Genomic DNA, 22,148 nt, shown 5'->3' on the forward strand with positions numbered 1-22,148 from the left:
AAGCAGAAACCTCTCTAGTCAAGGATATAGAATCATTCTGGCATGAATCTCATACTTTGCTTCCCACAATTGTGACTCTTACCTTTCTGCTTGTTTGAGCCACCCAAACCCAATGCCGTCAAGTCGAGCCTTACAAAAGGGAAAATGTTTTGCTAGTTCTCCTGAAGTTCAAGATTACAGTGATGAAATATGGAATTCCTTTCAGAACCTGGTAATAGGAAGAGCCAAGGAATGTAGCACTCTCATAGGCTAAGAATTTGGAGAAGCTTCCCAGACACCTGCTTTATAGGTACACAGGTTTGAGAGCTCTGGCAAACTGAGTTTCTTCTTTTAATTTGCCTTCTAACCAAGAGGAAGCCTGTGCTCAAAGTAAACTTTCTTAATAGGAAAAAATAATTTTAAGTCTCATATATAGTAAAAGATGTGCAAGAAATGCTAAGAAAAGTTTGAAAAGGAAAATTTATGTGGAAGCTTTGCCCTACCATATATAAAAGTTTACTATGAAAACACTATAACTAAAACAGTCAAGTATTTGCTTAGGAAAAAAAGTTACTGATCAATAGGATAGAATAAGGTTTCTAAAACACATTCTGAATACATTGGGAATCCGATATATGATAAAGTTGACACTTCAGCTTAGTGGAAAATGAGGGTTTATTTAGTAAGTGGTATTGACCCTTTTTTTTTTTTATTATTGACCCAGTTGTCTGTCAATATAGATGAAAATAAATTAGTCTCATACCTTACACCATATAAAATATAACTTTTAGAAGAGTTGAAAATATAAATGTAAACTATTCAACCAAAAATGTAAAAGATGGGGGGCAATATTTGAATACCCTCAGAGCGAAGGGAGATCCTTAACAAGATGAGAAACTCAAAAGCCATTAAAAAAAGGTTAAACAGATTTGACTACCTAAATATTAATTATTTTATTATGGCAAGAGTCATAAGCAAAGTCAAAGATACACAATAAACTTGGCAAAAATATTTGCATTACACATTATGCTGCATAAAAAAAAAAAAAACCAAACCCATTGCTGTCAAGTTGTTTCTGACTCATAGAGACTCTATATAAACCAAAAAACCAAACCCAGTGCCCTTGAGTTGATCCCAACTCATAGCGACCCTATAAGACAGAGTAGAACTGCCCCATAGGGTTTCCAAGGAGCCCCTGGTGGATTCGAACTGCCAACCTTTGGTTAGCAGCTGTAGCACTTAACCACTATGCCACCATATAGAGACTCTATATACTCTAATTTAAAAAGAGCTTCTACTAATTGAGGAGAAAAATTCAGAAAACCAAGGCTCTTTAGAGAAGAGCTTAAACCAAAGGTTAATAAACATGAAAACATGTGCAGCCTCTTAGTCAGGAATATAACAAACTGACAATGAGGTGCCTTTTTCAGCATTCTGACAAGAATTAAAAGGGATTGATCACATCCAGTGTAGACAAGAGAGTGAAATGCAACTGTCGTTTTGGAAAGTAATCTGGCAGTATCTATTAGAAGAAAAAACTCAGACTTTCATCAGAGTAATCTCACTTTGGCCCATCCAGTCTACATCATTTGAAGTGAAATATATATAAAGATATTTATTATAAAATTGTTTATAATGGCAAAAAACTAAAAGCAATTTATCCATCATCACTGAAATGGCTGAATAAATGGTGGCTTATTTAGATTATTCTTTAAAAGAATGTGTCCTTAAATGATATGTATTTACCTGAAAGTATGTCTATGATACATTAGGTAGGAAAGAAAAAAAGCAACTAGTTTACAGAATAAGGCATATTGTATGATTCCTTTAAAAGGGAGGGAGGGAGGGAGGGAGGGAGGGAGGGAGGAAGGAAGGAAGGAAGGAAGGAAGGAAGGAAGGAAGGAAGAAACAAAGAAAAGCCTGTTCACTGAACAAGCAAGCATGCCATGGCTTAAAAATAAACAAATAAATAAAGGGAGAAGGACATATATACAAATACTTGTGAATTATCTAAGTCTGTATTTCTGATAAGGGCACTAGTCCTCTAAGAATTTGCTCCTTAAAATTTACTCACATTTTTTCCAGGAAGAGCAAGATGATTTTAATTATATTTTCATAGAAAAATTTCTATTCTTCTTGATTGTTATTGCGAGTGTCTGCCATTTGATTCTAACACTCGCCTGTCAGTGTGTCATACAGCAGTGGCTTGCACGCTGCTGTGTTACGGGAAGCTATGCCTCTGGTATTTCAAATATCAGCTGGGTCACCTATGGCCAACACTTTTCAGGAGAGCTTCCAGATTAAGGCAGATTAGGAAGAAAGGCTTGGCAATGAGCTTCTGGAAATCAGCCAGCAAAAACCCTATGGCTCACAGCAGGATATGGTTCGATATAGTGCTGAATGATGAGCACCCTTGCTTGGAAGTCATTCAAAATACACAGTGGCTGCAACAGTGGACTCGAGCACACCAAACATCTTGAAGATGGTACAGGACCAGGCAGTGTTTCATTCTGTTGTATGTGGGGTCACCCACCATATGTCAGAGCTGACTCTATGGCAACATGATCTTTCATGTACATGCAGATACGGGAAATATGGGGAAGGCAGAGAGAATATTTACATAGCACCAATGTATTGACACATTTGTTATTCTTTAATTCATGCATTTATTCAGTAAGTATTTAATGAACTGCTACAAGGTACCACAGCATGAGACTGTGCTAGGTCCTAGGGACGGGAGCTCAGTAAGGCAGGACCTTTGACCTCAAGTTGCTCACCGTGTAGAACAGATTGACAAGTAAACAAACATTTGTGTAGGTTAGAGTGCAATACCTGAGATAATGCCTATAAAAGTGTGTCCAGAGGGCAATAGAAGCACTAAAGAGGGACAATCAAAGTGTTGAGGAAGAAAAAGCCCAAGGCCACAGGGATTGGACAGGAAATACTTTAGATACCTCCATCCCAGTATATGCTTAAAACCAGGTTAAGGAGAAGACATTTCAAGGTAAATTACAATAGAGAAAACCTAAGCTAATCAGATCCGTAGCAATACTATATAAAACCCGTTACTGAGTTGATTCTGACACACAAAGAGCACTCTATTCTTCCAAGGCATACATTTTTGTTCTTCTGGCAGTCTGTGGTTTATTCAATACTCTTTGCCAACACCATAATTCAAAGGCATCAATTCTTGACAACATCATTACCACTTTTGGTCCCAGGGCCTGATAACATGTCCAAAGTATGTGAGATATAGTCTCACCATCCTTGTTTCTAAGCAGCATTCTGGTTGTACTTCTTCCAAGACAGATTTGTTCGTTATCTTGGCAGTCCATGGTATATTCGATATTTTTTGCCAACACCACAATTTAAAAGCATTAATTTTCTTTGTTCTTCCTTTTTCATTGTCCAGCATTCACATGCATATGAGGCGATTGAAACATCATGGCTTGGATCAGACACACCTTAGTCTTCAAGATGACATCTCTGCCTTTCAACACTTCAAAGAGGTCTTTTGCAGTAGATTTGCTAATGCAATAGGTCATTTGATTTCTTGGTCTTTGATTATGGATCCAAGTAAAATGAAATCCTTGACAACTTCAATCTTTCCCCCGTTTATCATGATGTTGCTCATTGGTCCAGTTGTGAGGACTTTTGTTTTCTTTATGTTGAGTTATAATCCATACTGAAGGCTGTAGTCATTGGTCTTCATCAGTAAGTGCTTCAAGTCCCCTTCACTTTCAGCAAGCAAAGTTGTGTCATCTGCATATAACAAGTTGTTAATGAGTCTTCCGCCAATCCTGATGCCTGGTTCTTCTTCATATAGTCCAGTTTCTCTGATTATTTGCTCAGCATAGAGACTGAATAGGTATGGTGAAAGGATACAATCCTGACACATAACGTTTCCTGACTTTAAACCGTGCGTTATCCCATCGTTCTGTTCAAATGACTGCCTCTTCATCTATGTACAGGTTTTTCATGAGCACAATTTAGTGTTCTGGGTTTCCCATTCTTCTCAATGTTATCCATAACTTATTATGATCCACGCAGTTGAATGCCTTTGCATAGTCAATAAAACACAGGTAAACGTCTTTCTGTTATCCTCTGCTTTCAGCCAGGATCCATCTGAAATCAGCAGTGGTAACTCTGGTTCCACGTCCTCTTCTGAATCCAGCTTGAATTTTTGGCAGGTCCCTGTCAATATACAGCTGCAGCCACTTTTGAATGATCTTCAGCAAAATTTTGCTTGTGTGTGATATTAATGATATTGTTTGATAATTTCTGCATTCAGTTGGATTACCTAGCTTGGGAATAGGCATAAATATGGATCTCTTCCAGTCATTTCACCAGGTAGATATCTTCCAAATTTCTTAGCATAGACGAGTGAACACTTCTAGTGCTGCATCTTTTTGTTGAAACATCTCAGTTGGTATTCCATCAATTTTTGAAGAGTTGTTTTTCGCCAATGCCTTTAGGGGAAAGTAGGACTGTACTAAATTCCCAGTTTGGGTTCTCATTTTTCCTAATCTCCTGCTGGCTTTTTTTTTCTTATTTTTCATGAAATACAATTTCCTGGCTCTCCACCGACTCCTCTGACTGTTCTTTCTCTGTGTGCACTGTGGGCTCTTCTTCCTCTCCCCAACCCAGAGGAGGAGTGGCTTTGCTGTCCAGTCCCTTCATCTTCTCTCATTATACATGCTTTTCTCCTCCTTGCACTAAAGCTACATGTTTTAATATGTTAACTAAGTTCTTTTCTCCAGTTAAAAACATGTGAAGGGTTAATAAAATAAAACTTTATATACTTGAAGAAATTACAAAGTGATTATATTACAAACTTATGAATCTGTGACTTAATTCATATCATGTAATAAAAAGTATGAAGGAGCCCTGGTGGTGCAATGGTTAAAGCACTCAGCTGCTAAATAAAAGATCGGCAATTGGAACCCACCAGTAGCTCCTTGGGAGAAAGATGTACAGTCTGCTTCCATAAAGATTACAGCCTTGGAAACCGTATGGGGCAGTTCTACTCTGTTCTATAAGATTGCTATGAGTTGGAATCAACTCAAAGGCATTGTCTTAGGCTGGGTTCTCTAGAGAAAGCAAAACCAGTAATGCATGTAAATATATAGAGGGAGATTTATATTAAGAAAACAGCTTATGGGACTGCAGAACGTGGAATGTCCCAAGTCCTTGGATCAGGATAGAGTCCCTTCCCAATTCACGGAGCCGCAGAAGCTGGTGAACCCAAGATGAGCAGGTTGGAGGGCAGGGATTCTGCTCACAGGTTGTGACAGTTGAGGAATCCCCGAGGTCGGCAGGCAAGACTGCAAAGTTTCTCCTGAGTCAGCTGCAGGGGCTGGCGAACCCAAGATAGGCAGGTCGGCAAGCAGGACTCTTGCTCCAAGGCCGTGAAGATCGGAACCCAAAGATGGATGGGTAAGCTGCTAGCTCAAGTCTCAAGAACCAGAGGTCAGACAAGAGATAGCTGCTGGATCCAGAACAAGCCAATCACCTTTGCAAGGCGAGCAGGAAAAGGAAGTAGAGGGCAGAAGGTGGAGAGATGAAGGCTGAGGGGGTGGTAAGCTGCCACAGGCCCCACTCCTGCCGGTACCACTCAGCAGATTACATCATGGGGGTGATCGCATATCATATTCCAACAGGAAGGTGATCACAACATTATACAACTGCCAAAACACTGAGAATCATGGCCTAGCCAAGATGACACACAATCTTAACCATCATAGGCAGTGAGTTCAGTTTGGTTTTTTTGGAATAAAAAGCACAATAATCAAGATACACAGTATTTAAAGGTCCTAAGCTGAAAAAGTTTTTTCTTCATACATTTGTCGTTGTCATTAGTTGTCTCTGACTCATGGCAACCCCACGCACAAAGGAATTAAATGCTGCCCGGTCCTTTGCCATCCCCATAATGGGTTGCAAATTGGACTATTGTGACCCAAAGGGTTTTCACTGGCTAATTTTTTGAAGTAGATTGCCAGGCCTTTCTTTCTAGTCTGTCTTAGTTTGGAAGCTTCACTGAAACCTGTTGAGCATCATAACAACTTGCAAGCCTCCATTGACAGATGGGTGGCGGCCACATATGAGGTTTATTGGCTGCGACTCAACTGGGTTTCCTTAATGGAAGGTGAGAATTCTACCAATGAACCACCAATGTCCCTATCCCCCCAGACGTTACCAAAAAACGAAGCCAAACCTTTGTTTTTGAGGGTAGAACTGCCCCATAGGGTTTCCAAGGCTGGCTGGTAGATTCAAACTGCTGACCTTGTGGTTAGCATTCGAGTTCTTAGCCACTGTGCTACCAGGGCACCATTAAAAAAACCCTTTGCCATTGAGTTGTTTCCGACTCATAATGACCCTATAGGGTAGAGTAGAATTGCTCCATAGGGTTTCCAAGGAGTGCCTGGTGGATTTGAACTGCTGACCCTTTGGTTAGCAGCCAAGCTCTTAACCACTGCGCCACTGGGGCTCCAAGGGCTCTATCTGGTGCGTGCAAATCCTTAAGATCTATGGCACTTAAAATTTGCTAGCATTTTTTACTTGGAGGAAATTAATCACAATCACGACAAAGATAAACAAACCAATTGTTTATTAGAAATCATTCCAGCTTTGTTCAACAAAGACCATGATTCTGTTTTGATATTCTCATTTGTTTTCCTGGTAAAGCTGTGCTGCTTGGCTGCTGGCCAGACTGCTTAGATTTGGTTCATCTGTCTTACACATCCATAGCATTTCCCTTTCCAAGGTGGCCGCATTTGTATTTCTGGCGCTGACAGCAGCAGCAGATACTAGTTTTTCTTTGTTTACCTAGGATATCTCCATTGGATGTTCCAATATGACCTGTCAACATATCCCTTCAAAGGGATCCAGTTCTTAAGTCAGTGATACTATTATTTTGAAGCCTAGAAATCTTACTTTTTACTCTAATTCTTCATGCTGCTGCAATTCCTTTTTTTTTTTTTATATTTTATTATGTTTTAGGTGAAAGTTTATATAGCAAATTAGATTCCCATTCAACAATTCATACACAAATTGTTCTGTGACATTGGTTACAGTCCCCAGAATGTGTCAGCACTCTCACCATTTCCATCCCACCTGCCCCATTTCCATCCATTCTCTTTGCCTTCTTATCTTTGCTTTTGGGTAAATATTGACTGTTTAGTCTCATATAGTGGATTGTTTAAAAGGGCACATTCCTCACAGGTGTTCTTGTTTATTCTATAGGCCAATGTATTATTTAGCTGAAAGGAGACCTCGAGAGTGGCTTCAGTTCCAGGTTAAAGGGTATGTCAGGGCAAGTCCCAGAGGTTTGTCTAGTCTGTATCAGTCCAGTAAGTCTGGTCTTTTTGTGAATTTGAGTTTTTTCTACAGTTTTCTTCCGTTCTAACCAGGACCTTCTATTGTGTCCCTGGTTAGAATGGCCTGTAGCGGTAGCCGGGCACCATCTATTTCTTCTGGTCTCAAGCTAGAGGAGGCTGTTGTTCGGGGCCATTAGTCCCATGGACTAATTTCTTCCTTGAGTCTTTGCTTTCCTTCACTCTACTTTGCTTCAGAGGGGAAGAGATGAATAGTTGTATCTTAAATGGCTGTTCACATGCTTTTAAGACCCTAGATACTACTCACCAAACTAGGATGTATACCATTATCTTTATGATCTATGTTATGCCAATTGACCTAGATGTCCCATGAGACTATGGTCATGAGCCTTCAAACCCAGTAAATCAATCCCACGAGGTGTTTGGGTGTGTCTAGGAAGTATTTATAACTGTGCCTACTATGTATTCTACATAAAAATACATATATGCAAATGCCCACCACTATACATATATATGCAGTCATACATAATCCCATACGCCATCCCACACCCATATATCATACATATCTACCTATGTAACCACTCACATACTTTTTGCTTATTATTACTGTTGTTGCAAAATTGTATATGTTATAGTATTTACTGTAGTTGTCCTTTATTTTTGTGTGCCTCTCAGTGTCTTCATTCACCTTGGTCAAGTTGTGCTGACTTCCCCCATATTGCGTATTTTTGCCTTTCCCATCACCAGAATTAACATGTGTCTATTTTTTTTTTTATTATTATTTAGTAGGAAACCCTGGTGGTGTAGTGGTTAAGTGCTACAGCTGATAACAAAAAGCTTGGTAGTTTAAATCCACCAGGCGCTCCTTGGAAAGTCTATGGGGCAGTTCTACTCTGACCTATAGAATCGTTACAAGTCGGGATCAACTTGACAGCAATAGGTTTTATTATTTATTAAGTGGTCTCTTCCTTCCTCCCCTTCCCACCCCTGGTAACCATCAAAGAATGTTCCTCTCCATGTATACCTATTCTTGACCTTTTATAAAAGTGGTATCAAGTAATATTTGTCCTTTTGTGTTTGACTTATTTCACTTAGCATAATGTCCTCCAGATTCATCCATGTTTTGAGATGTTTCACAGGCTCTCAATTTCTGTTTTTAATTATAGAATCACACAGTATCAGAATTGTAAGAGAACTTTTAATTTAGTGCAGCATCCCATATCAATTCTCTTTTGCTGTGACTCTGTACCTTCCCTGGCTCTATCCAGCTTGCCCTGTCTGAGTATCAGTGGCTGAGGGGTCCCTGCTTTACCTAACTCAAATATTATGGCATGTGGTAATGGTTTGACTTCTTCCTGGCGGATATTTTGGACCCACAAGGACAATAAATCTAATGGATTTGAGGCAGATGTAAACACTGGGAGCAAGGTAGAGGGTAAGCAACCATTACGTTGTAGGCTCTTTCAGGGCAAGAATCATTTTAGCACCTAGCAGTCTGTTTAGGGCAAGAAGATTCTCAAATGAATACAACTTAATTAATTGACAGATGGTAAGAACAGTTAAGAAGTTTCTCTGGACCACAAATACAGTCCTTTTGCCACAATTCGTTGAATACTAATAGAGGAGAGAGCCTGAAGTAACTTACTCCAGGTAATCTCTAAGAAATTGTGTCCCAGGCGTTGCTTTTAGTAAAGACTACATACTTAATTTCAAACTCTGCCTACTAAGCATCATTTTAATTTTACTTTCAGCATCAGTATGACCACGTGTTCCACAGTAGCAGCCCTGGGAATGATGCCACTCTGCCTTTATTTCTACACCTGGTCCTGGAAACTTGAGCAGAATCTCACCATCCCGTATCAAAACATAGGTCTGTATTGGGCTTGTGAAACGTAATACTAACAGAAATTACAATGAAATAATAACTATCATTTATTATGTATATCCTTTATGTGGATTTTTATGTATTATCTAATTTTAATTCCCTAAATAATCCTACAATAGCGATTCTATTATTAGTTCCAGTTCCTAGATTTTCAGACTTAAAAAGGTTAAGCAACTTGACCAAGATCATGTTGCTGGCAAGTGCAGAATTGGAATTCTAACTCAGGTATCTGACTGCAAAGTCCAGTCTTTAACTCCCACAACAGTTCATTTTTGAAAATAAAGGAAGCCAGAGAACTTATTAAGAAAAAAAAAAAGAAAGCTCATATAATTGGACTACCAAACAATGGAAACTTTGATGATCCAAAGTATAACTGGATCACGGAGCTCTAATTAGTCTTTTGTTTCCACAACTTTACCTTTCACATTGCTGTGAGCCTTGACTTTTTTACTGATTGTATATAAGTGATTCTTATCTGTTTTAAGATAAAACCGATGACCACACCCATATCTCCTTCCTTGAATGTTATATCTCAATAAATTCTGTCCGTTCTCTAGAAAACTCTATGTGAACTTGCTAGGCTTGGAGGAAAAATTTGGGGGTAAGATCTGCCTGTTGTAATTTGGTCAGAGCCTTTGGAGACATAATAGTAACTATGATTCTTAAAACTCTTAAGTGTCAATTTGGAGTCCCAAGTAAGACTCTAGATGTTTGGAGGTTTACAACCCATGCCCCTTAGTCCAAAATCATGCATTCTGTGGGCATGCAACAGGGATCTGGTAGGAAAATAGAGGCCATCTCCTATCATGGCTGGAGTCCACTAAATATGTAAAATTTGAGTGAAAACTTAATCTGGAAGCTATGATTTTATGTGCAACTTTTTCCTATCCTATATGTTATTTAACATTGTTTTTATAACACATTCTGAAAGGCCTATCATGTCTTTGTGAAACAAATGTTCTATTGGTCTGAAATAGAGAAATAACAACCAAACCTGTTGCCATTGAGTCGATTCTGACTCATAGCAACCCTATAGGTCAGAGTAGAACTGACCCATAGTTTCCAAGGAGCTCCTGATGGATTTGAACTGCCAGCCTTTTGGTTAGCAGCCATAGTGCTTAACCACTACACCACCAGGTTTTCCACCCATACATTAAAACAAAAAACAAAAAACCAAACGCATTGCCGTAGAGTCGGTTTTGACTCATAGTGACCCTACAGGACAGAGTAGAACTGCCTCTATGGTTTCCAAGGACTGCCTGGTGGATTTGAACTGCTGGCCTTTTGGTTAGCAGGCATAGCACATAACCACTATGCCACCAGGGTTTCCCCACCCATACATAGTGACCAAATAATTTCTTGGACTTCAAAAGGTACCCCTGTTTTCTAATCGTTATGTTTCCCTTTGTATTTAAAATTCAGTGTGAGAGAAAAATGATGGGCCACATATGGTGGCATTCCATTAGTGACACATAACCTTCAAAGACAGTTTTCCAAAGTTTTATTTTTTTATATTAGTGGAGGTGGATGCCAAAATAACATGCAGCTTCAATTAAAGCTTTTATCTAATTGAAATAGACATTGTTGAGGAGATCTGAGAAGTCACGGTGAGAGAGAATACTGTCTGATGGATTTTTCTTCTCTTCAGGAATTACCCTTGTATGCCTGACCATTCCCGTGGCTTTTGGTATCTATGTGAATTACAGGTGGCCGAAACAATCCAAAATCATTCTCAAGGTAAGTGACTCCATGTTGTAACTAGCACATTCTCAGATTCAGAGACTTGGAGGACAGGCATAGGTAATGACTGGAATCAGCAAGCCAATCAAATACAGTCCACACCCAGCAACTTTCCTTACATGTTCTGCACTTGAGGAGTCAGGCTCTATGTTCCCCTCATTTCTCTTAGCCTTGCTCTGTCACTCCTTGAGTCTGTACACCGAGGCTTGTGACACGCTGGAAAGTATGGTGCTCTTGCTTTACTGACAGAAAAGATTAGGTCTTTTTGTGTGGAGAGAGCGCAGGGCCAGTGCCTTCACAGAGTTTGACACAAGATTCTCAATTTGAAAGCTATTCCAACATGCATGAAATAGAGTTCCAATGTTTAAGGATATGGTTGCTTTCATAGAAAAGCAGGACGAAAGGCTGTCTTTCAGAAGTATTTTTGGGAGAACCTCTAAAGTTGTAGTTTGCACACAAGAACAAGGGTTGAACACGTGAATATGACAGTTTAAATGAAACAATCCCAAAAGGATTGAGAAGTCTGGCCACCAAATCATGGTAATGAGAACCTCCTGTCTGCCCTTGACTTTGCAGGGTTATCTTTGTCTGCTCAGAGAACAATCAAATGCCCCTGTTAAAGGAGTTTTTAAAGTACATAGCTAGGGAAGTGACATTCTAACAGTGATGCCATTTTTCTAGTTATAGTTGTAGGATAAGTAAGATTGTAATAAGTATCGCTTTCATGGATGTTTAAAAAACATTTTAGTCATATTTTAGATTTATAAAGAAATAAACATTTGGGGCTAACGAGGGGGTTCAGCAAACATGCTTCCGTTCACTTTAGTTTGGGGTTTGGATGTTTAAAATTGAGTGTCAACTTGGCTGGGCCATGACTCTCAGTGGTTTGGCAGTTATGTAATGTAGTTTGGTAGTTATTATGTAGTGAAGTAATTTGGCAGTTACGTAAGGATGTAGTTATCCTCAGTTTTGTGACATAATGTAATCACCTTGATGATGAGATATGATGTAATCAGCCAATCAGTTGTAAGGGGAGTTTTCTCGGAGCTGTGGCCTGCATCCAATATATATGGATGTTCTGGCAAATCATGCTGGCTTTTGTTCACTCTGGATCCTGCATCCAGCTCATCATCTGATTCTCCATTCTTGGGACTTGAGCCAGTGGCCTGCTGTATTGCCTGCTGATCTTGGAATTCATCAGCCTCTGCAGCCTGTGAACCAGTAGCCTGCCATCTGACCTGCTGATCTTGGGTTCATCAGCCACTATGACTACATGAGTCAAGAGAAGCCTCCAGCCAGATGCTGATCCACAGACTTGGGACTTACCAGCCTCTGAACTGTGTGAGCCATTTCTTTGAGATAAATCTTCTCTCTCTCTCTCTATGCTTCACTGGTTTTGCTTCTCTAGAGAACCCAGTCTAAGACATTTGGTACTAGGAGTAGTTATAGAGAAACAAAATTGTAAGGATCAGTTTTCTAAATTGGTTCTCAAATCAGGTTAGTCTTAAAGACAATGATGACTCTGCTTTCAGTAGTAAAAAGAAAACTGCTAATCCATAGCATGAGGTGCCAGTAGAAATACACAAAATATCACCATCAACAGATCAAGTGTTAGTGAGAGGAAAAGCTCTGGGTGATTGCATGTTTGATATTTTTCTACAACTTATCCAAATGTGAAGTATAAGGAAGCTGGTTGGTTGGTCCTACTTTCACTAGACAAAGTGGTGAAAGAAAGAGATGAGCTCAGAGCTTCAGAGGCAAAGCTCAAGCGCTGCGTAAATGACCTCAAAGTTGCCCTGCAGCCCTGAAAGAAAGCCAAGTGGAAACCCCTACCTAGGAAAATAGTAAACCAAAGCAATACTGCATTCCTGTAGGGACTGTAGAGATTATTACCACCAACACGGACTTGAAGGATGCAGGGGTGGTGATTCCCAACATATCACCATGCAACTCACCTATTCAGTCTGTAAAAAACACAGACATATCTTGAAGAATGACAGTGGATTATCGAAAACTTAAGCAGGTAGTGACTCCAACTGCAGCTGCTGTTCCAGATGTCGTTGCATTGCTTGAGCAAATTCAGACATCTCCTGGTATGCAGCTATTAATCTGGCTAATGCCTTTTGCTCAATTTTGATTTCAAAGGATGCCCAGAAACAGTTTGCCTTCAGCTGGCAAGGCCAGCAATACATCTTCACTGTCCTACCTGAGGGGTATATCAACTCTCTAGCCCTATGTCATAATTTAGTCCGCAGGGACCTTGATCGACTTTCCATTCCATAAGGTGTCACACTGGTCCATTACATTGATGACATTATGATGGTTGGATCTAGTAAGGAAGATGTGACAATGACTCTGGACATATTAGTAAAAACATTTGTGTGCTAGAGGACAGAAAATTAATCTGACAAAAATTCAAGTGCTTTTCACCTCAGTGAAATTTCTAGGGGTTAGCGGTGTGGAGTATGTTGAGATATTCCTTCTAAAGTGAAAGATAAGTTATTGCATCTGGCCCCTCCCACAACTAAAAAAAGGAGGCACAGCACCTGGTGGGCCTCTTTGGATTTTGGAGGCAATATATCCCTCCTTTGGGTGTGCTACTCTGGCCTATTTATCAAGTGACTTGAAAAGCTGCTAGTTTTGACTAGGGCCCAGAACAAGAGAAGGCTCTGCAATAGGTTCAGGCTGCTGTGCAAGTGGCTGTACCACTGCGCCATATGATCCGGCTGATCAAATGGTGTTTGAGCTGTCAGTGGCAGATAGAGATGCTGTATGAAGTCTTTGACAGGCCCCTATTGGTGAATCACAATGCAGACCCTTAGAATTTTGGGGCAAAGCCCTGACATCCTCTGCAGATAACTACTCTTCTTTTGGGAAAACATCTTTTGGCTTATTATTGGGCCTTAGTAGAGACTGAACCCTTGACCATGGGCCACCAAGTCACCATGTGGACTGAGCTGCCTATCATAAATTGGGTGTTGTCTGACCCACAAAACCATAAAATCAGAATTGCACAGCAGCATTCCAGCATTACATGGAAGTGGTATATATGAGATTGGCCCTGAGCAGAACCTGAAGGCACAAGTTGCATTAGGAAGTGGCCCAAATGCCCATGGTCTCCACTTCTGTCACATTATCTGCCATCTCCCAGACTGCACCTATGGCATCATGAGGAGTCCTTATGATCAGTTGACCGAGGAAGAGACAACTCGTGCCTGGTTTACAGGTGGTTCTGTGCAATATGCAGACACCACTTGAAAGTGGACAGGTATAGCAGTACAGCGCCTTTCTGGGAACTACCTGAAGGACAGTGGTGAAGTAATATCCTCCCAATGGACAGAACTTTGAACAGTGCCAGATGTGAGATTGTGTACTGATTCATGGGTTGTGGCCAATGGTTTGGCTGGTCAGGGACTCGAAAGGAACCTGATTGGAAAATGAGAGACAAGGAAGTATGGGAAGAGGTATGTGGATTGAGTTCTCTGAATGGGCCAAAGAAGTGAAGATATTTGTCTCATGTGAAATTCACCAAAGGGTGACCTCGGCAGAGAAGGATTTTAACAATTAAATGGATAGGATGACATGTTCTGTGGAAACCACTCATCTCTTTCCCCAGCCACTCCCATCATTGCCCAATGGGCTCATGAATAAAGTGGCCATAGTGGCAGGGATGGAGGTTAGGCATGGGCTCAGCAACATGGACTTCCATTCACCAAGGCTGACTTGGCTACAGCCACAGCTGAGTGCCCAATCTGCCAGCAGCAGAAACCAACACTGAGTCTCTGATATGGCACCATTCCTCAAGGTGATCAGGTAGCAACCTGGTGTCAAGTTAAATACATTGGACCGCTTCCATCATGGAAAAGGCAGTGTTTTGTTCTCACTGGAATAGACACTTACTCTAGATATGAATTTGGCTTCCTTGCATGCCATCTGTGGACTTACAGATGCTTTATCCAACATCATGGTACCCCACACAGCATTGTCTCAGATCAAGGGACTCAGTTCATAGCAAATGAAGTGTGGCAATGGACCTATGCTTACCATGTACCCATCATCTTGAAGCAGCTGGCTTGATAGAATGATGAAATGGCCTACTAATGGTGCTGGCTCAGTGGCAATACCTTGCAGGGTTGGGGCAATGTTCTCCAGGACGCTTATACGCTCTAAACCAGCATCCAATATATGGTGCTATTTTTCCCATAGCCAGGATTCATGGGTCCAGTAATCAAAGGGTGGAAATGGGGGTGGCAACATTCATTACTACCCCTAGTGACCCACCTGCAAAATTTTTGCTTCCTGTCCCTATGACTAAACTCTGTGAGTCTAGAAGTCTTAGTTCTAAACAGAAGAATGCTCCCACCAGGAGACACAACACTGATTCCATTGAACTGGAAGTTAAGAATGTCACCTGAGCTCCTTGGGCTCCTTGTGCCTCTGGATCAACAGGCAAAGACGGAGTTACTGTGTTAGCTGGTGTGATTGATCCTGATTACCAAGGGAAAATTGGATTGATATTGCATAATGGTAGTAAAGAAGTGTCTGTCTGGAATACAGGAAATCCCTCAGGATGTCTCTTGGTACTACCATGCCCTGTGATTAAAGCCAACGGAAAACTACAACATAATTCTGACATGCATACTAAAGGCCCAGACCCTTCGGGAATGAAGCTTTGGGTCACCATACCAGATGAAGAACTATGACCAGCTGAGGTGCTTGCTGAAGGCAAAGGGAACAGGAATGGGTGGTGGAAGAAGGTAGTTCTAAATACCAGTTATGACCACGTAATCGGTTACAGAATCGAGGACTGTAACTGTTGTATTTCTTCCTTGTAGGTATGCATTAACTGTTCTTGTTGTCTTCACTTATAAAATTAAGATGTAAACAGGGCTAGAGCATTTATGGTTGTAAACTTGTTAGTTTTACCATCTTAGATGCAAGTATGAGTTTGTAATTGTCTTTACTAGAGATTGTATATGGTTTAAGTAGGCATGTACCAGTGCCAAGTTGACAAGGGGTGGATAGTGATGGTTAAAGTTTGTGTCCACTTGGTTGGGCCATGATTCTCAGTGGTTTGGTAGTTATGTAATAATGTAATTTGGTAGTTATATAATGATGTAGTCATCTTCCATGATGTGATCTAATGTGACCAACCAATCAGTTGTAAGGGGTGTGGCCTTATCTATTATATATGGATGTTCTGGCAAACTCACCGGCTTTTGATCACTCTGGATCCTTCGCCTGGGTCATCATCACCTGACCTCCAGTTCTTGGAACTTGAGCCAGTGGTCTGCCATATTGCCTGCTGATCTTGAGATTTATCGGTCACTGCAGCCTGTGAGCCAGCAGCCTGCCATCTGACCTTCTGATCTTGGGCTCATCAGCCCCTGAAGCTATGTGAGTCAGGAGAAGCCTCCAGCCTGATGCCTGACCTATGGACTTGGGACTTGTGAGCCATTTCTACAATCATGTGAGCCATTTCCTTGAGACAAATCTCTGTCTTTCTCTATACTTACACATACATGCTTCATTGGTTTTGCTTCTCTAGAGAACTCAGCCTAAGACAGGGCTTATGGTTTGGCTCAGTTTAAGCGTTTGTGTTTGACTCTATCTGGCCAAATATTGGAAACCCTGGTGGCTTAGTGGTTAAGTGCTACGGCTGCTAACCAAGACGTCAGCAGTTCAAATCCACCAGGCACTCCTTGGAAACTCTATGGGGCAGTTCTACTCTGTCCTGTAGGGTTGCTAGGAGTTGGAATCGACTTGACAGCAGTGGGTTTGGTGTTTCTTTTTTTTCTTTTTGGCCAAACATTGTCACTCCATTTCCTCCATTTGCTGCATAAACAGATATTGCTTTCGCAGTCTGACGCTGGACTGGAAAACTCCCCATCATTCCTCCAATGACATGAAGTTTTTCAGGGAGGAAACTGGAAGGAGAAAATCAGGGCTTACTGCCTTCTGGTGCAACCAAATGGTCTCTTGGCTATCTGATGTTAAATTCTTTTTAGGGGGGGCTCTCTGGGCCCAGCTTCACTCTCTTTACCTTGCTTGCAGTCCACTAATCCAAAAGTATTAAGAAGGAGAGAAGAGGGATTGACAAGCAGACAAATCAACTGGGCACAGATAGCAAAAGCAGGCTGTAATGTGTATTTGGATTGTACTTGGATGACTCTAACATTGTTTGTGCACACTTGATTTTCACTCTTTTTCAGTATACTCATGGAATAAAATCCCTTCTTTCCACATCCATTGTTGCCATTTCAATAGGAGAAAATTTTCAACATGGCAGTGTATGGTTATGATTGTGTTTGCAAAACAGAGGAGAGTGTGTTTGTGGGACCTTTCTTACTTTTCACCTACTCTGTCTTCAATTAGTTTTCTTAAAATGGCATCTAACAACAATAACAACAAAATCATGATTTTGATGTTTCCATGTCCTCTCAGTTCATCAGTGTCAATGGAGAAATCAGATAAGTTTTTTTTATATCAGTTTATTAACTATAAAGAGCAGATATAACATTCCTTTCCCTGGGCTATATCCTAGGATTTGTGGCAGAAAATATTTAAATAATATGCATAAATATTCTGGAACGCCTCAATGAAAAAACTAGGCCAATTGAATTATTATCTTAGTATAGCTTCATCCTCTGTTCTTAGTCCTCTTTTGAGTTTAGATCTGATCATTTTTTGAACAAATTCAGTTTTCCTCATACGATCTTGATGAATTTTAAACTTTGAATTCTCTTTTTTTGGTAGAAAGATAAGGTGTTTTTGCAACCAGAGGCCTTTCTTTGTATGTTCGAGCTTCTTTTCTTCCCATTAGCATGGGCCTAGTCTTTCCCTGTAAAAATGGTCACCAGAGCATACATATGGCACACTGAATTGTTGTTTTTGATAACCTTACACCCTGGGTCATTTAAAATCTGAAGTTAATACTGTAACTAGGAGCACATTTTTCTGTCTACATGGTATGAATGGAAGCTTGCCAAGATCCTGACTTCCCCAAAAAGTCTTGGACCAATCTTCCTTCTTACCTTACTGAAAACTCAAACTACTGGAAATATATCCTTTTTTTGATAAACAATAAAGTAAGACTCAGTATTCATTTGGGAGAGGATAGAGGTCGGTACTTCTTAAATTACATGAATATTAATTTAAGTAATCTAATAAGAAGAGGGGAAATTTCACTTGGGGCAGAGAAGGGCAGAGGACCCAAGGAGTAGGAAGCCCTTGGTGGCTGAAGGGATAGTGGGAGGAGAGTGGGCATGATCAGGCAGGACAGATCTTTTTATTTTTTATTTTATTGTGCTTTAAGTGAAAGTTTACAAATCAAGTCAGTCTCTTACACAAAAACTTATATACATCTTGCTACATACTCCCAATTGCTCTCCCCTTAATGAGACAGTGTGCTCCCTCCCTCCACTCTCTTCGTGTCCATTTCACCAGCTTCTAACCCCCTCCACTCTCTCATCTCCCCTCCAGGCAGGAGATGCCAACATAGTCTCAAGTGTGCACCTGATCCAAGAAGCTCACTCCTCACCAGCATCCCTTCCCAACCCATTGTCTAGTCCAATCCCTGTCTGAGGAGTTGGCTTTGGGAATGGTTCCTGTCCTGGGCCAACAGAAGGTGTGGGGGCCTTTACCACCGACCAGGGTCCTTCTAGTCTCAGTCAGACCATTAAGTCTGGTCTTTTTAAGAGAATTTGGGGTCTGCATCCCACTGTTCTCCTGCTCCCTCAGGGGTTCTCTGTTGTGGTCCCTGTCAGGGCAGTCATCTGTTGTAGCCGGGCACCATCCAGCTCTTCTGGTCTCAGGCTGATGTAGTCCCTGGTTTATGTGGCCCTTTCTGTCTCTTGGGCTTGTTTCCTTGGTGTTCTTCATTCTCCTTTGATCTAAGTGGCTTGAGACCAATTGACTCATCTTAGATGGCCGTTTGCTAGCTTTTAAGACCCCAGACACCTCTCTCTCCAAGGTGGGATGCAGAATGTTTTCTTTTTTTTTTTTTTTAGATTTCAGGTTTGGTGCCGTTGAAGGCTATGGTACATGAAACAGGTTTTTATTTTATTTATTTTTTTTATTAACTTTTATTGAGCTTCAAGTGAACGTTTACAAATCAAGTCAGACTGTCACATATAAGTTTATATACACCTTACTCCGCACTCCCACTTGTTCTCCCCCTAATGAGTCAGCCCTTCCAGTCTCTCCTTTCGTAACAATTTTGCCAGCTTCCAACTCTCTCTATTCTCCCATCCCCCCTCCAGACAGAAGATGCCAACACAGTCTCAAGTGTCCACCTGATATGATTAGCTCACTCTTCATCAGCATCTCTCTCCTACCCACTGTCCACTCCTTTCATGTCTGATGAGCTGTCTTCAGGAATGGTTCCTGTCCTGGGCCAACAGAAGGTTTGGGGACCATGACCGCCGGGATTCCTCTAGTCTCAGTCAGACCATTAAGTATGGTCTTTTTGTGAGAATTTGGGGTCTGCATCCCACTGATCTCCTGCTCCCTCAGGGGTTCTATGTTGTGCTCCCTGTCAGGGCAGTCATTGATTGTGGCCAGGCACCAACTAGTTCTTCTGGTCTCAGGATGATGTAGGTCTCTGGTTCATGGGGCCCGTTCTGTCTCTTGGGCTCTTAGTTATCGTGTGACCTTGGTGTTCTTCATTCTCCTTTGATCCAGGTGGGTTGAGACCAATTGATGCATCTTAGATGGCCGCTTGTTAGCATTTAAGACCCCAGACACTACATTTCAAAGTGGGATGCAGAATGTTTTCATAATAGAATTATTTTGCCAATTGACTTAGAAGCCCCCTTAAACCATGCTCCCCAAACCCCCGCCCTTGCTCCGCTGACCTTTGAAGCATTCAGTTTACCCCGGAAACTTCTTTGCTTTTGGTCCAGTCCAGTTGAGCTGACCTTCCATGTATTGAGCATTGTCCTTCCCTTCACCTAAAGCAGTTCTTATCTACTAGTTAATCAGTAAAAAACCCTCTTCCACCCTCCCTCCCTCGTAACCACAAAAGTATGTGTTCTTCTCAGTTTACACTATTTCTCAAGATCTTATAATAGTGGTCTTATACAATATTTGTCCTTTTGCCTCTAATTTCGCTCAGCATAATGCCTTCCAGGTTCCTCCATGTTATGAAATGTTTCACAGATTCGTCACTGTTCTTTATCAATGCGTGGTATTCCATTGTGTGAATATACCACAATTTATTTACCCATTCATCCGTTGATGGACACCTTGGTTGCTTCCAGCTTTCTGCTATTGTAAACAGAGCTGCAATAAACACGGGTGTGCATATATCTGTTTGTGTGAAGGCTCTTATTTCTCTAGAGTATATTCTGAGGAGTGGGATTTCTGGGTTGTATGGTAGTTCTAACTGTTTAAGATAACGCCAGATAGATTCCCAAAGTGGTTGTACCATTTTACATTCCTACCAGCAGTGTATAAGAGTTCCAATCTCTCCGCAGCCTCTCCAACATTTATTATTTTGCGTTTTTTGGAGTAATGCCAGCCTTGTTGGAGTGAGATGGAATCTCATCATAGTTTTAATTTGCATTTCTCTAATGGCTAATGATCGAGAGCATTTTCTCATGTATCTGTTAGCTGCCTGAATATCTTCTTTAGTGAAGTGTGTGTTCATATCCTTTGCCCACTTCTTGATTGGGTTGTTTGTCTTTTTGTGGTTGAGCTTTGACAGAATCATATAGATTTTAGAGATCAGGCGCTGGTTGGAGATGTCACAGCTGAAAATTCTTTCCCAGTCTGTAGGTGGTCTTTTTACTCTTTTGGTGAAGTCTTTAGATGAGCATAGGTGTTTGATTTTTAGGAGCTCCCAGTTATCTGGTTTGTCTTCGTCATTTTTGGTGATGTTTTGTATTGTTTATGCCTTGTATTAGGGCTCCTAACGTTGTCCCTATTTTTTCTTCCATGATCTTCATCGTTTTAGTCTTTATGTTTAGGTCTCTGATCCACTTGGAGTTAGTTTTTGTGCATGGTGTGAGGTATGGATCCTGTTTCATTTTTTTTCAAATGGATATCCAGTTATGCCAGCACCATTTGTTAAAAAGACTATCTTTTCCCCAATTAACTGACACTGGGCCTTTGTCAAATATCAGCTGCTCATATGTGGATGGATTTATATCTGGGTTCTCAATTCTGTTCCACTGGTCTATGTGTCTGTTGTTGTACCAGTACCAGGCTGTTTTGACTATTGTGGCTGTATAATAGGTTCTGAAATCAGGTGGAGTGAGGCCTCCCACTTTCTTCTTCTTTTTCAGTAATGCTTTGCTTATCCGAGGCTTTTTTCCCTTCCATATGAAGTTGGTGATTTGTTTCTCTATCACCTTAAAAAATGACATTGGAATTTGGATCGGAAGTGCATTGTATGTATAGATGGCTTTTGGTAGAATAGACATTTTTACTATGTTAAGTCTTCCTATCCATGAGCAAGGTATGTTTTTCCACTTAAGTATGTCCTTTTTAATTTCTTGTAGTGGTGCTTTGTAGTTTTCTTTGTATAGGTCTTTTACATCTTTGGTAAGATTTATTCCTAAGTATTTTATCTTCTTGGGGGCTACTGTGAATGGTATTGATTTGGTGATTTCCTCTTCGATGTTCTTTTTGTTGATGTAGAGGAATCCAAGTGATTTTTGTATGTTTATCTTATAACCTGAGACTCTGCCAAACTCTTCTATTAGTTTCAGTAGTTTTCTGGAGGATTCCTTAGGGTTTTCTGTGTATAAGACCATGTCATCTGCAAATAGAGATAATTTTACTTCCTCCTTGCCAGTCTGGATGCCCTTTACTTCTTTGTCTAGCCTAATTGCCCTGGCTAGGACTTCTAGCACAATGTTGAGTAAGAGCGGTGATAAAGGGCATCCTTGTCTGGTTCCCGTTCTCAAGGGAAATGCTTTCAGGCTCTCTCCATTTAGAGTGATGTTGCCTGTTGGCTTTGTATAGATGCCCTTTATTATGTTGAGGAATTTTCCTTCAAGTCCTATTTTGGTGAAAGTTTTTGTCATAAATGAGTTCTTATAATAATGGGCTTATACAATATTTGTCCTTTTGCAGCTGATTAATTTCACTCAGCATAATGCCTTCCAGATTCCTCTATGTTATGAAATGTTTCACAGATTCATCACTGTTCTTTATCAATGTGCAGTATTCCATTGTGTGAGGCAGAACAGATTTTGGAGAGTAGG

General features: G+C 40.8%; 1 protein-coding gene across 1 annotated transcript in view; it reads left to right on the forward strand.

Annotated features, from left to right (window-relative positions):
- Positions 1 to 22,148, forward strand: part of SLC10A6 (solute carrier family 10 member 6) — a 39,781-nt gene that overhangs the window by 7,852 nt on the left and 9,781 nt on the right. The window contains exons 2-3 of the mRNA XM_003414192.3: positions 9,065 to 9,183; positions 10,847 to 10,935. Coding sequence (XP_003414240.1) covers positions 9,065 to 9,183; positions 10,847 to 10,935 — 208 coding nt within the window. The remainder of the gene's footprint in view (positions 1 to 9,064; positions 9,184 to 10,846; positions 10,936 to 22,148) is intronic.

The sequence above is a fragment of the Loxodonta africana genome, chromosome 5, assembly GCF_030014295.1.
Source record: "Loxodonta africana isolate mLoxAfr1 chromosome 5, mLoxAfr1.hap2, whole genome shotgun sequence".
Lineage (NCBI taxonomy): Eukaryota > Metazoa > Chordata > Mammalia > Proboscidea > Elephantidae > Loxodonta > Loxodonta africana.